At 44.5% G+C, this 14,894-nt stretch overlaps 2 protein-coding genes across 2 annotated transcripts; both read left to right on the top strand.

Annotated features, from left to right (window-relative positions):
- Positions 1-6,482: 6,482 nt before the first annotated feature.
- On the top strand, positions 6,483-9,115 carry LOC147459659 (uncharacterized). Its single transcript, XM_086510881.1, has one exon. It carries the CDS (start codon positions 7,258-7,260, stop codon positions 7,807-7,809), a length of 552 nt encoding a protein of 183 aa, XP_086367007.1. The 5' UTR covers positions 6,483-7,257; the 3' UTR covers positions 7,810-9,115.
- Positions 9,116-9,297: 182 nt separating this feature from the next.
- Positions 9,298-10,480, top strand: LOC147459658 (uncharacterized). The gene is made up of 2 exons (XM_086510883.1): positions 9,298-10,074; positions 10,155-10,480. The coding sequence occupies exons 1-2, from the start codon at positions 9,934-9,936 to the stop codon at positions 10,302-10,304; spliced, it is 291 nt and encodes a 96-aa protein (XP_086367009.1). The 5' UTR covers positions 9,298-9,933; the 3' UTR covers positions 10,305-10,480.
- Positions 10,481-14,894: the final 4,414 nt, after the last annotated feature.

Genomic DNA, 14,894 nt, shown 5'->3' with positions numbered 1-14,894 from the left:
GTTTGCAATTTCTTTTTCCAAGATTTCGCATTGCAATAAGGTCTTCTATGCAGCTGAGAAACCTCAACCCCCTCGTAGCCATAGTTTGTAACATAGAAATCAAGCGTTGGAAATTTAATTTTGTGTATTTCCAATTAGAGTGTGTTGTCATAGATGGCCACTACCACCCTACAAAACCAAATGTACATCTTTATTACAAACCTTTTTCTTGAAGCCATGCCCCATTTAATGTTGACAACACTCTGTTTATAGACAACACACACAAGGGATTATTTAATCCACCGGGACAACTCTCTCCCCACCCTCATTTGAAGGGAATGAGCATGACTTCTACCTAGAGGACATTTTGATCCCTTATTTGCAGAATTTGTATTGTAGCCCATTGACTATTTTGGAATTTGTACTTACAAAATGCTAAATATGTATATATTAATATGATTCTTTGTTGATGTGGTGCCATTTATTCTTGTGTGTGTGTGTGTGTGTGTGTGTGTGTGTGTGTGTGTGTGTGTGTGTGTGTGTGTGTGTGTGTGTGTGTGTGTGTGTGTGTGTGTGAGAGAGAGAGAGAGAGAGAGAGAGAGAGAGAGAGGGAGAGAGAGAGATTAGACATCAAACTCTGCATATGTTGTACAAATTGTAAAGAAATGACACATACTTTCATAAAGGGAAAGAGATAGACAGACAAATTTATCTTACTATTGAAATAAAGATACAACCATTGGTCAAAATCATCTCACAGTTGAAAAAAAAAAGAAACGTTACAATGCAAGTCACGAATATAGATTTCAATTAAAGAATAAGTTACACCCAATGGAATTCATCCAAGTTACATTGGCACAATTTGAACTCGGCCAGTTAGCTCTCTACAACTAATCTCTTTTTCCCTTTGTTGCATTACTTTGCATCCACCTAGTAAGAAATAGAACTTTGAGGTCTTGTTATCTGCCTTCTTGTGCACTATGTCATGCCAGAGTTGTAGAAGGTTGCATTGCTTCCTTATTGTGACCACTATCACAAGATTGAGCTCTTTGTCCAAGACCTTCACATTTATGAAAGTATTGTTCTCCAGGCCTGTGAACTCTTGATCAATGGGCACAAACTGAGAGGAGCCTGCGACAATTTGAGAGTGCTTGTACCAGAAGGAGATGAGAAGTGACTGTGTGTGCCGATCATGTACTTGGACACCAAAGTGTCTAGTGCAACCTCGCAATGTATACCGTTCGCCTCTTTAACATACCACCCTCTATCAAGAAGCTTGTGACAGAAGCAAGTGTCTAGAGATTTACATACTAGCATTGTCTTTGCAACATGTATGTGGTAGGTGTGAAATAGTTCCACAAATCAAATTATAGGACATAAATTAGCAACCTTCACCAATTTGATGGGTACAAAATTTTGTAGGGACCTCTACGCATCCCTAAACAGGTTGCTTCAAAGAGCTTCACACATTGTGGTGTCCGAAACTAGACAGTCAATACAGCTCCAATTGGTAGGGAGAGGAACTTTAACCAAGGTACCTTTTTGATTTCTTTGGTAGAAGTGCTCATAGAAGAAAATTCCCTCATCTGCAAGGATCTTGCTAGTTCTTCCAAAATACTATAAAACACCAATGTTAGCATGGATTACAAATATGAGACATAAAATACACTCCACTAGCTCCCATTCCTTGTACGTTGAAAGATAGACATCAATTGCAATAACAAAACATAAGAGACCACTAAATAGAACTTAGGAATACTTTAGAAAACTAGATCTACCTTGTTTCATATAGTTCTACCTCTTCAAAAAGAAAAGAAAGTAAGAGACCAACAAGGAATAATACAGAAGGAAGGCTAAGAAAGCACTTACAATCGCATTGTGGATGATAAACCAATGAGACATCTCTGCCATTTTCAATCACGTCAGAGTGACTAAAGACATGCTGAATCAAAAAGAAAAGAAAGTAAGAGACCAACAAGGTTCAAAAGGAAGAATACAGAAGGAAGGCTAAGAAAGCACTTACAATTGCATTGTGGATGATAAACCAATGAGACATCTCTGCCATTTGCAATCACGTCAGAGTGACTAAAGACATGCTCAATCAAAACTTCCTTAACAATTTTCTTGTTGACCTCCACTTTGAAATATAGCACTCGTGCTTTCCATGCTGAATGCAATAGATTTTTTGTTAGAGGATCTTTTCCTCCTTCTTGGTTGCATAAGAACCCAAGAAACTTTGGATATCATGTGTTGTTGCCATTGACTATCTATATTGATGGAGTTTGAGATGGTGATAGAGCATATGGTGTTACTTTGGTGTGACTAGCTAGGGAGAGAGTATATGGTGCTACTTTGGTGTGACTAGCTAGGGAGAGAGTATATGGTGCTACTTTGGTGAGGCTAGTTGGGTAGAGAGTATGACAACCCCTAGAGCTATTAGGCAGGAAGAAGAAGAATCCATGGCTCTTTTTGAGTGGAAGAATAAGGTTTGAACTTGCTTGCAAAGGAGGGAATTTCAGTTTTGAATGCTTGCTTAATGGAGCAAGATCTTTTGGTGGTGGGAGTATGATAGATTTTTGTAGTTGTCTCTATCTTGGATTGTCAAGAGCTTTGAGAGGGGTGTGCTTCATAGCATCGTAAGAGTCACTTAGCTTTGCAATTTGGTGATGTTCTTTCTTTAGATCCTCTTCCAATGTTTGTTGTTCTACCTGCATTTGTCTATTTACCATTGTTGTATTCTTTGACCTCTTTGAAATAGTACGTAGCTTCCTTCTTTGCTTTGTCTAGCTCTTCTTGCAACTTGATTGAACTTTCTTGTAGATCCTCAATCTACTGCTGGAGCCTTTGTTTGACATCTTTGAGTTCTTGAGCTACTACTTTGGCATCGCTCACATCCAACTCTCCTAGGTTCGATATGGCTCATTGACAGTGAAAATGTAGCTTGATGGCATCAAGGTATTTGTCCAAGTTGAACTGTTTGATGAGTCAATCGCAATCTTCTACCACTGCTCTCGATCATAGTGATGCTAGTCCTCTTTTTTATGTGATTCATTGTTGAGAGCTACTAGCCTCCAACTCTTTCTCTTCTAGTTTCTCTTTAGCTTTGCTTGCCTCCCCTTCCTTTGGTGGAACCAGATCCTTCTTCTTGAGTCTCTTGTTGCTTGTCAAAATATTTTTTCTCTAGGGGAATCTGCTCTTAAGTTATGTCCTGTTTTTCACAGTTATCTTTGGTTTCTTCAACAGGTGGTGGTGTGGTTTGCATGGGAGAGAGATGTGGTGTTGTCTTTGTGTGGATCTCTAGAGAGTCTACACCGATCTCCTCCCTTGGTGATTCTTTAGATTCTTTATCCCTACCCTTGGGTGATTCCTCAAGTGATTCCAAATCATATGTTCATGGTTTCTTGGAATCATCTTGTGCTCTCTATTTAGCCTTGCTCTTGAAGAATTTATGGATATGCTATCGCATGGTGTCAATAAGCTCCATTGAATCAGCCAATTTCCTCCTCTTGTACTACTTGATCGTTTCAAGTCATTTAGCTTTTTGTTGTTTGAGGGGTTTTTCCAAGTCTTCTTCCTCCTCCTCATCTTCTTCAACACCTTTTGTCTCTACCTTCTTTTTGTCCTCTACAATCTTTTTGTGTCTTTCTTCCCTCAACCTTGGGGCCTCTTTTGTTGATCTTTGTGCTTGCATCATGGGGAATTTGTTCTTGTGGCCTATGCTTGAATTGCACTCTAATATCTTCCTCTTCCTCTTCTTCTTCATCTGTAGTAGTCTGGAACTCCGATGGCGTATCTCCATGTTTGGTCTTTATTTCACTACTCAATTGGATGTTCGATTCTATTTCTTCGCTATCAATCACTTTGGTCTTTGACCTTTGGCCTCTTGTGCTTCTTTTACCAAGTGTAGCTGAGGAACTTCATACCGCTCGGACCACGTGTTTAGCTTTGTGTAAAAGATAGTCAACTCAATCTACAATAAGTCCCTTCTCATCTCCTTCTGGTACCAGTGCTCTCCGATTGTTGCAAGCTACTCTAAGTTTATTCCTATTGATCAAGAGTCGGCAGGCCTGGAGAACGATGGTGTCATAGATGTGGAGGTATTCAACAAAGAGCTCAACCTTGTGACAATGGTCACAATAAGGGAGCAATGCAACCTTTTGAAACTTCAGCATGACATTGTGGACAAGACCGCGGAGAACAAGTCCTTGTAATTCTATTTCTTAATTGGTGAATGCAAAGTAATGCAACGAAGGGAAAAAGAGATTGTCTATAGAGAACTAACTGGTCGAGTCCAAACCTCTTGCCAATGTAATTTGAATGAATCTATATTCATGACTTCCATTCCAACATTTCTTGCAATTTAAATTCTTTGTTTTAATTGTGAGATGATTCCCACAATTTGGTTATATCTTTATTTCAATTGTAAGATGAGGTCTGTCTCACTACCTCTATCCCTTTGTTAGTTGCAAGTGTGAATACAGTATATTTGAACAACATATGCAGAGTTTGATGTATAATCTGTGTGTGTGTGTGTGTGTGTGTTAGTTGCAAGTGTGAATACAGTATATTTGAACAACATATGCAGAGTTTGATGTATAATCTGTGTGTGTGTGTGTGTGTGAAACACACACACACACACACATCTCCATGGCGCCACATTGAGAAGTACAAAGAACATATTAATCTAGATGTATAATCTGTGTGTGTGTGTGTGTGTGTGTGTGACACACACACACATCTCCATGGCGCCACATTGAGAAGTACAAAGAACATATTAATCTAGATAGCTAGCATTTTGGAGAGTATTTGTAAGTACAAATTTCGAAACATTCAATGGGCTGAAATACAAATTTTGGAGATAAGGGATCAAAATGTCCTCCAAATAAAAGTCATGCTCATGACCTTCAAATGAGGGTCTTTGGCTCCTAGCCATCGGTTGTGCTATGCTTAGAACTCATCCTAGATAGATTTTAACCCCTTGAATTTGTGCATATTAGCACACAATGATTGTGTCGTAGATACAATTGAACGACCAAATTTATCGATGGGACCAAATTTATTGATGGGAGGTTTAAGGCCGATATTCAATTTCCACTTCGCAATAGTAAAAGGGTTACCTTATTTACCTATTAAAATTTTGTTGCACACTTTTGCATTTCCTGATACTGATTGTATTTCCTTTTTCATTGCAATCACCATGTTGCAGCAATCAAAGCATGGAGGTGGTGACCCCCTCCCCCCAACAGCTAGCACCCCCTCAACAGTCGGCTCCCTCACAGCAGCCACATCCACAGAGTAGGGACCGACACCTCTTGTTCCTACACCCTCTCTAGCAGACATACACACTTTGGCAGCGGAGTTATTTCATGGGGCAGAGTGCCTTCGCATTCTTTTAGCCTGCCCATGGTCCAGGTTAGCGGTAGAGTCCTTGGAGGCTACCTCGGTAGTGTTTGCTATGATGTAGGACCCTCGTGCCTTCCAAGAGTGCGCACTCACACACCGTGTTGGGAGAGCATGTTTGTCATGGCATTGGGTGGAGGTCCTTCCTTCAATACGCTCACCCACTTTGCAACAATTTCATCCACGACCATGAGACTTATTGGCACGAGCACCCTTTTCCATAGAGCACTGTCTACTCCTTGGCATGAGAGAGCATGCCCTTCTATGTTATGTGACATACTACGATGCCTTGCCTCACCACTTGGAGGTGCCTACCTACTTTGATTTCCAGCTCTACAGAGAGTTTGTCCTCAGGCTCGACGTGGACTATTTGGACAAACGTTGGTGCAACTGAGTTGTGTCGACCCAAGATAGTGGTACTATCATCAGTGTGGAATTGTGAGGACTCATGAAGAAGCGATGGAGAAAATACTAGATGCAGATTGCAGCAAGTTGGATTGTGATGTGTATGCCAGATGTGGCACTTTACAGGTCAAAGCGATGATTTTGGGCCTCTAATGATCGAGATGTTTGTAGGCACATGAAATATAATCACCGTTTACTCTATGGCTTGGTTATTTTGGCTTGTTATTTGGAGTTCTTTTGGAGATCCATTCCAAACCAGAGCTTGAATGTGACCGTCTATCATGGCTGCATTGGGATTCAGAGTGGCAAATGTTTTTTGCAGTCACCATTATTGGCAAGTATCACAGCATCTGAGGATTTGGTTCTTGTAAGTCAATTATGTTTACTTAAAGCCATGAAGGCCTTGGTTCCAAAGCAAGGTCTCAAGTTATGGTAAGAGATGCAAAGCTATTGGCAGCGGGTTGCGTTTGGTGGGAACACCCCGCTAAGTCACAAGTTAAGTTTTTTTAAAAGATTGCCATGCTAAAAAACAAACGAGAGCAAGCTGTAATGGATTGAGAAGTGAAGCTGTAATGGATTGAGAAGTGGCGCCAGGTGGTGGATATGCAGAGGAAGCGCCAGCTGTTGGAGATGCCGTGGGTAGTGGCAGTTCCCAAAGAGGAGGGCACCATCTGGGGCATGCAGGGCGTGAGCATTGAGAAGGAGTAGGGGCTGCATAAGGGATACCGCCCAGTCGGTTGCAGGGAAAGGAGGAAGGGGTCGCCAGGGTGGCGCCACTCAGGAAGGCCGTCAGTTTTGCATGGGGGCGACTAGCAAGATAGGGCAGGGCCAGTAAGGGCTGCATGGAGGGGTGGTCCTAGGTGCATAACGAGGAGCTGCAGGGTAGCGTTACAGGAAGGTTAACTTGGAGCAAGTGAAGGGAGCCGAGGGCTGTAGGTGGTGGGGAGCAAAGCAGGCAAGGAGCAGTGAACAAGGGGCTGCATCTGTTAGGGAGGCCGCCATGGCTTGCTGCAGGGTGATGACACCATGAGGGTGGAAGGGCCACCAAGGAGGAGGTGGAGCACCATCGGATGATGGCAAGGAAAGAGAAAGGAGGCTGGCATGGGTCAGTTGTTGCAGGCCGGGAAATCCAGGGTTCTTTGGAGAGCCGTCAAGGCAGCCAGGGGGGCTCGCCATCAAGTGGGAGGGCCAGAAGCTCGACAGAGGGAGAGAAAACGGGGCTGGCCAATAGCGAGGCACACTCGAGGAAGTAGAGAAAGGATTCTCTTAGCCAGGGGGGGCTCAACCAAATGCAATAATTGTACCTGGAATTTTTATATTGATGCAGAGTTTGTCTATTGGGTTTTTTATGGCTCGATTGTGATCATCTACTTCGTCTCGTCTTGTGCGTCTCGTCCGTGGAAGCAGTGGCTCCGGACTGATTGTGTGTGTGTGCAAAGAGAGAAGAGGAGAGAGATAGAGTGAGCCAAGTGAATGAGTGATTGCAGATTTGTTTGTATATGCATCAGCCAATGTGAGTGTGTATGGTCGGCAATGCTAGTAGGCGAGCCTGTGCATTGGAAGTTTGCAAAAAGTGAGTGTGTGTGTGTGTGTGAATCTGTGTGGGTAGGGGTGCGGACTATTACCTTGGGCTATAGAGACGCAGCTAAGTTGTTTGTCGGGTGTTGTTCCATTTCCCACATCCCATCAGTGGTGCCCCACAGAGGTTCTACTAATTGCTCCTTGGTGAAGTCGAAGACGGTGTCGCGGTTTGAAGAGCAGGATCTAACAAGAATGGCATGGTCGGGTTTTCCGACTTTTACAGCTGTTGAAGATGCAGAAGTTTGGCTTCAAGAATATGGCCTTTTTCTGCTGGAGAGCGGCTTGTCAAGAGAAGAGGGAGTGGCCCATGCTTTCCCGCTCCTGGTTCGTGGAAAAGCAAAAGGTGAGAGCTTGCAGGCTGAAGAAAAACAGGATTGGAGCACGTTGGAAGCGGCATTTCGAAGTCGATACGTGGTCAACACGCAGTGGAGTGAAGTGAAGTAGATGATGGACAACCTAAAGCAAAGCCTTGATGGTGATTTCTGAGCATTCGTGTGGGAGTTCGAGGCCGTATGGAGCAAGTTGGTTAAGGTAACTGCTTAGAGAATGTAGATACTAGCATCAGTGTGGAATTGTGAGGACTCATGAAGAAGAGATGGAGCAAATACTAGATGCAGATTGCAGCAAGTTGGAATGTGATGTGTATGCCAGATGTGGCACTTTACAGGTCAAGCGATGATTTTGGGCCTCTAATGATCGAGATGTTTGCAGGCTCTATGGCTTGGTTTTTTTGGCTTGTTATTTGGAGTTCTTTTAGAGATTCATTCCAAACCAGAGCTTGAATGTGGCCGTCTATCATGGTTGCATTGGGATTCGGAGCGACCAATGTTTGTTGCACTCACCATTATCGGCAAGTATCAAAGCATCCCGGGATTTGGTTCTTGTAGGTCAATTATGTTTACTTAAAGCCGTGAAGGCCTTGGTTCCAAAGCAAGGTCTCAAGTTATGGTAAGAGATGCAAAGCTATTGGCTGCGGGTTGCATTTGGTGGGAACACCCGCTAAGTTGCAAGTTAAGTTTTTTTAAAAGATTTCCATGCTACAAAACAAACGAGAGCAAGCTGTAGTGGATTGAGAAGTGGCACCAGGTGGTAGATATGCAGAGGAAGCGCCAGCTGTTGGAGATGCCGTGGGCAATGGCAGTTCTTAGAGAGGAGGGCGCCATCTGGGGCATGCAGGGTGTGAGCACTGAGAAGGAGTAGGGGCTGCATAAGGAATACTGCCAGTCGGTTGCAGGGAAAGGAGGAAGGGGTCGCCAGAGGTGGCGCCACTCAGGAAGGCCGTCAGTTTGCAGGGGGGTGACCAGCAAGACAAGGCAGGGCCAGTAGGGGCTGCATGGAGGGATGGTCCTAGGTGCATAATGAGCAGCTGTAGGGCAGCGTTACAGGAAGGCTAACTTGGAGCAAGTGAAGGGAGCCGAGGGCTGCAGGTGGTGGGGAGCAAAGCGGGCAAGGAACAGTGAACGAGGGGCTGCATCCATTGGGAAGGCCATGAGGGTAGAAGGGCCACCAAGGGGTGGCAATAGGAGGAGGTGGAGCACCATCGGATGATGGCAAGTAAAGAGAAAGGAGGGTGGCACGGGTCAGTTGTTGCAGGTAGGGAAAGCCAGGGTTCTTTGGAGAGCCGTCAAGGCAGCCAGGGGGACTCGCCATCAAGTGGGAGGGTCGTAAGCTTGACAGAGGGAGAGGAAACGGGGCTGGCCAGTAGCGAGGCACACTCGAGGAGGTAGAGAAGGGATTCTCTAAGCCGGTGGGGGGGGGGGCTCGACCAAATGCAGTAATTGTACCTGGAATTTTTATGTTGATGCAGAGTTTGTCTATTGAGTTTTTTATGGCTCGATTGTGATCATCTACTTTGTCTCGTCTTGTGTGTCTCGTCCCTCGAAGCAGTGGCTCCGAACTGATTGTGTGTGTGTGAAAAGAGAGAGGAGGAGAGAGATAGAGTGAGCCAAGTGAATGAGTGATTGCAGATTTGTTTGTATATGCGTCAGCCAATGTGAGTGTGTATGGTCGGGAATGCTAGTAGGCGAGTGTGTGCATTGGAAGTTTGCAAAAAGTGTGTGTGTGTGTGTGTGAATCCGTGTGGAGGACTATTACCTTGGGCTATAGAGAGGCAGCTAAATTGTGTCGGGTGTTGTTCCATTTCCCCCATCCCAACGTCCAGGAGGGGGTCACGATTTCGGTAGACTATGGCAGTAGCAAAGGCTCCCAGGGATGACCAAGTTCATAGGTCGTCCAGCTCGTCGATGTCTAGTAGAGCCGATGGTTCCTTGGAGCGTAGTCCAAGGTCTCAGCACAGAGCTTGGACTAGAGGTCCGTTCCGTGGGCAACACACTCAGCCACCTTGTCGAGCTGTTTACACAGCCAGGACGCCCTTCTCAGATACATTTTTGTAGTCTTCACCTACAAATATTTATTCGGTAGAGCGGTAGGTAATACATTTTTTTTATATACTAGGTGCCATTACATACTACACGGCTTGGTAGCCCACACGAACAGGATCGTGTTGCTTCTGCTACTTCTTCCACTGTATACATAACCTTTCCACTGTTTCCATTTCTTTGGTTATGAATGTCATTCATTATTCTTATCATTGTGGAATTTTTGTTTTTTCACAATCAGGCTGCTTTCTCTACACCACCCGAGGAGCCACCTCCATTGAGCAGACCTTCCACCCAGTTAGCACCCAGTACTGCCTTTACAGCTACTCAGGTACATTCACTCATCTATGGTTTTTATAGCTTCAAAAAAAAAATTGGACAGTTAATTTTTTAATTTTGTGTTTGTTGTAGACTGACCCCTCTTTAGAGTTCATCAGCAGTAAAGATGAGCTTACGCGAGAGCTGGCCACAGCACAGCAGAGGGTTGCAAAGCTGGAGCAAGCACTTAGAGACAATAGAGCAATCTTGGGGGATTCCACCATTGAGCGTCGCATTGCTTAGCAAAGCACTTCACATGACTGCACACTTACCTTAGCCGCTCCCCCAATACACACTCTACCCTTACATGCCTGATGTGGGTTTGGGCTGGCGCGAGCTTTTGATGTCGATTTGTACCAAAAAAAAATCCTGAATGGTGTTTATGATTATAGTCTTCTTGTTTGAGTCGCCATGTTTTAATTTTTGTCCTTTGTACGATATGTCCTTGTAATTCTAGTCGCCATGTTTCAATTTTGCGGTTCACTTGTATCAAACCTTTTTACAATGTGTCTTGTTGAGATTAAATGCCATGTTTACTTATTGCAGTCCATTTGAGTCCATTTGTACCAAACCTCTGTAAACTTTGTCTTTATTATTATAGTCACCTCGTTATAGTTTTGGGTGTTCACTTGTACCACAACTTTGTACGATCCTCAATGGTAGCATACCTCGTTTGATGTCTTCTTATGAGTGTAATTACAACGTTTTTCATTATGCAGTTTTACCTTTGAAAAATGTGTCATTATGATTACAATAGTCGTGTTCTAATTTATGCGGTTCATTAGTCCAAAGCGAAAAAATTGGAGATTGTGCCATCCCAAGTACGACGAGACGAGAGCTATGGCCATGAAACTTTGCAGGGGTGGAGAAAGCACACAAATCCCCACCCTTGTAAAGTTTCATGGACATCGCAATCTGTCTCGACGGTTTACGGTGGCACAATTGCCAATTTTTGACTATTGGGCCCTTTGGCGAGGCCAAAGCAGAAAAATTGGCAATTGTGCCACCCTAGACCGACAAGATGAGAGCGGATGGCCATGAAACTCATCACGGGTGGTAAAAGCACATAAATACCGGCCCTTGCAAAGTTTCATGGGCATCACAATCCTACTCGACGGTCTACGATGGCACAATCGCTAGTTTTTGACCATTGGGCGCTTAGTGAGGTCAAAGCGAAAAAGTTGTCGATTGTGCCACCCTAGAACGACGCGACAGGAGCGGATGGCCATGAAATTCTATAGGGGCAATAACAGCACACAAATCCCCACCCCTGCAAAGTTTCATGGGCATCAAAATCCATTTCAACTATCTATGGTGACACAATCATCAATTTTTGACCATTGGGCCCTTAGCGAGGCCAAAATGGAAAAATTGGCGATTGTGCCACCATAGACCAACGAGACGAGAGCAGATGGCCATGAAACTCTATAGAGATGGGTAAAGCATACAAAAACCCGTCCCTGCAAAGTTCCATGGGCATCCCAATCGTCTTGAAAGTCTATGGTGGCACAATTGCTAGTTTTTAACCATTGGGCCCTTAGCGAGGCCAAAGCGGAAAAATGGCAATTGTGCCACCCTAGACCAACGAGACGGGAGTGGATGGACATGAAAACTTATAAGGGTAGGGAAAACACACAAATCTTCGATCTTGCAAAGTTTCATGGGCATCAAATCCGTATTGGCGGTCTACGGTGGCACAATTGCCAGTTTTTTATCATTGGATCCTTAGCGAGGCCAAAACGGACAAATTGGCGATTGTGCCATCCTAAACCAACGAAACAGGAGCGGGTATCCATGAAACTCTACAAGGGCAGGAAAAGCACACAAATCCCCATACCTACAAAGTATCATGGGCATCACAATCCGTCTTGATGGTCTACGGTGGCACAATCGTCAAGTTTTTAACGATTGGAACCTTAGCAAGGCCAAAGCGAAAAAATTGGCGATTGTGCCACCCTAGACAGACGAGACGGAAGCGGATGGCCATGAAACTTTACAAGGGTGGGGAAAGCACACAAATCCTTGCCTTTCAAAGTATCATGGGCATCACAATTCATCGCGATGGTCTACAATAGCACAATCACCAATTTTTTACCATTGGGCCCTTGGCGAGGCCAAAACGAAAAAATTCGCAATTGTGCCACCCTAAACTAACGAGACGTGAGTGGATGGCCATGGAACTTTGCAAGGGAGAGGAAAGCACATAGATACCCACCACTGCAAAGTTTCATGGGTATCCTAGTCCATCTCAACAGTCTACAGTGGCGCAATCACTAGTTTTTGACCATTGGGCCCAATGGTCAAAAACTGGTGAATATGCCACCGTAGACCGTCGAGTAGGATTGCGAGGCCCATGAAAATTTGCAAGGGTATGGATTTGGGTGTTGAGGGAGCTCTTTCAGAGTTTCATGGCCATCCAATCCCGTCTAGTCGGTTTAGCGTGGCCAAATCACCAATTTTTTTGCTTTGGCCTCACCAAGGGCCCAATGGTAAAAAATTGGCGGTTGTGCCACCGTAGATTGTCAAGTAGGATTGCGATGCCCATGAAACTTTGCAAGGCAAGGATTTGTATGCTTTCCCTATCCTTGCAAAGCTTCATGGGTCCATCCACTCCCGTTTCATCAGTTTAAGGTGGCACAATCGCCAATTTTTTTGCTTTGGCCTCGTTAAGGGCCCAATGGTCAAAAACTAGCGATTGTGCCACCATAGACCATCAGACGGATTGCGATTCCCATGAAAATTTGTAGGGGAAAATATTTGTGTGCTTTAACTGCCGCTAGAAAGTTTCATGGCCATCCGCTCCCATCTTGTCAGTGTAAGGTGGCACAATCGCCAGTTTTCTACCATTGGGCCCCGCCAAGGAACCAATGGTAGAAAACTGGCGATTGTGCCACCGTAGACCCACAAGATGGATTGTGATGCCCATGATACTTTACAAGGGTAGGGAATTTGTGTGCTTTATCCACCCTTTCAAAGTTTCATGGTCATCGCAATCCTACACGACGCTCTACGGTGGCACAATGGTCAGTTTTTTAAAGCGGAAAAATTGGCGATTGTGCCACTGTAGACCGTCGAGATGGATTTCAATGCCCGTGAAACTTTACAGGGGTAGGGATTTATGTACTTTTCATGCCCTTGCAAACTTTCATGGTCGATCTACGGTGCCGCAATTGCCAATTTTTTTGTTTTGGCCTCGCTAAGGGCCCAATGGTCAAAAACTGGTGACTGTGCCACTGTAGACCGTTGAAACAAATTACGGTGCCCATGAAACATTTCAGGGGTGGGGATTTGTATGCTTTCCCCGTGCCTACAGAGTTTCATGGACATCCACTCATGTCTCGTTGGTCTAGGGTGGCACAATTGCCAATTTTTTCGTTTTGGCCTCGCTAAGGGTCCAATGGTAAAAAACTTGCAATTGTGCCACCGTAGACCGTCAAGACGGATTGCGATGCCCATGAAACTTTGCAAGGGCTGGTATTTGTATGTTTTCCTTATCCCTGCAAAGTTTTATGGCCATCCGCTCCCATCTTGTCGGTTTAGGGTGGCACAATCACCAATTTTTCCGTTTTGGCCTCGCTAAGGACCCAATGGTAAAAAAATTGGCCATTGTGCCACCATAGACCATCGAGACGGATTGTGATGCCCATGAAACTTTGCAAAGATGGAGATTTATGTGCTTTTTCCTCCCCTGCAAAGTTTCATGGGCATCCGCTCCCAATCACCAATTTTTTTGCTTTGGCCTCACTAAGAGCCCAATGGTCAAAAACTGATGATTGTGACACCGTAGACCATCGAGACGGATTGCGATGCCCATGATAATTTATAGGGACAGGTATTTGTGTGCTTTCCCTGCCCCTGTAGATTTGCATGGCCTTCCACTCCTGTTTTGTCAGTTTAGTGTGGCACAATCGCCAATTTTTCTATTTTGGCCTCACCAAGGGGCCAATGGTCAAAAACTGATGATTATGCCGCTCTAAACCGTTAAGACGGATTTCGATGCCCATGAAACTCTGCAAGGGTGGAAATTTGTGTGCTTTCCACACCCCTGCAAAGTTTCATGGCTATCCACTCTCGTATCGTTGGTCTAGGGTGGCACAGTTGCCAATTTTTTCCGCTTTAGCCTCGCTAAGGGCCCTTGGCGAGGCCAAAGTGGAAAAATTGGCGATTGTGCTAACCTATACCAACAAGACGAGAGTGGGTGGCCACGCAACTCCATAGGGGTGGAGAAAACACACAAATCCCCGCCCCTACAAAGTTTCATGGGCATCGCAATCCGTCTCGATCGTGTAGGGTTTCTTACAACGAATTGGGATTCATCTCGCTAATGACAGTCAAGACGAAAACGTAAGACCGTGAACCTTTAATAAAATATCAACCTATGAATGGTAATTTAAAAAATGAACATCAAATGAACGAGGGAAAGTACAACACCATATAGAATATCAGTGAACAACAGTAGACAAGAATAGAAATGACCAAAAGGTGGAATGGTAAATAACACGAATGTAGGGGTCATCGCTAGCACTCATCATCACAACTATCATCTCTAGAAGGAGCTTTAATATCATCTGAAATGTTTGCAACTCCTACTCTACTTCAGACTATCTCCATGATGCTCTCGTGCTCATCCGGACCCAAACAACAAGGACAACATGGGAGTAGTGTATGGCCACCTTCGACCACTCATACTGAACAAAATGGATGTAGTGCCGGACATGCTAAAATTAGTGCCCTGAAACAACCATACTGTGAAAAACATATACCTCACCATAATCATCCATGGTGGAATCCTGAAGCACATACTTTGCCTTGGTGCACCCAAGAATATAATAG

This window comes from Adiantum capillus-veneris, chromosome 4 (assembly GCF_014529385.1).
Source record: "Adiantum capillus-veneris isolate H3 chromosome 4, ASM1452938v2, whole genome shotgun sequence".
NCBI classification, from domain to species: Eukaryota; Viridiplantae; Streptophyta; class Polypodiopsida; order Polypodiales; family Pteridaceae; genus Adiantum; species Adiantum capillus-veneris.
This window is presented reverse-complemented; position numbering and strand designations above follow the sequence as displayed.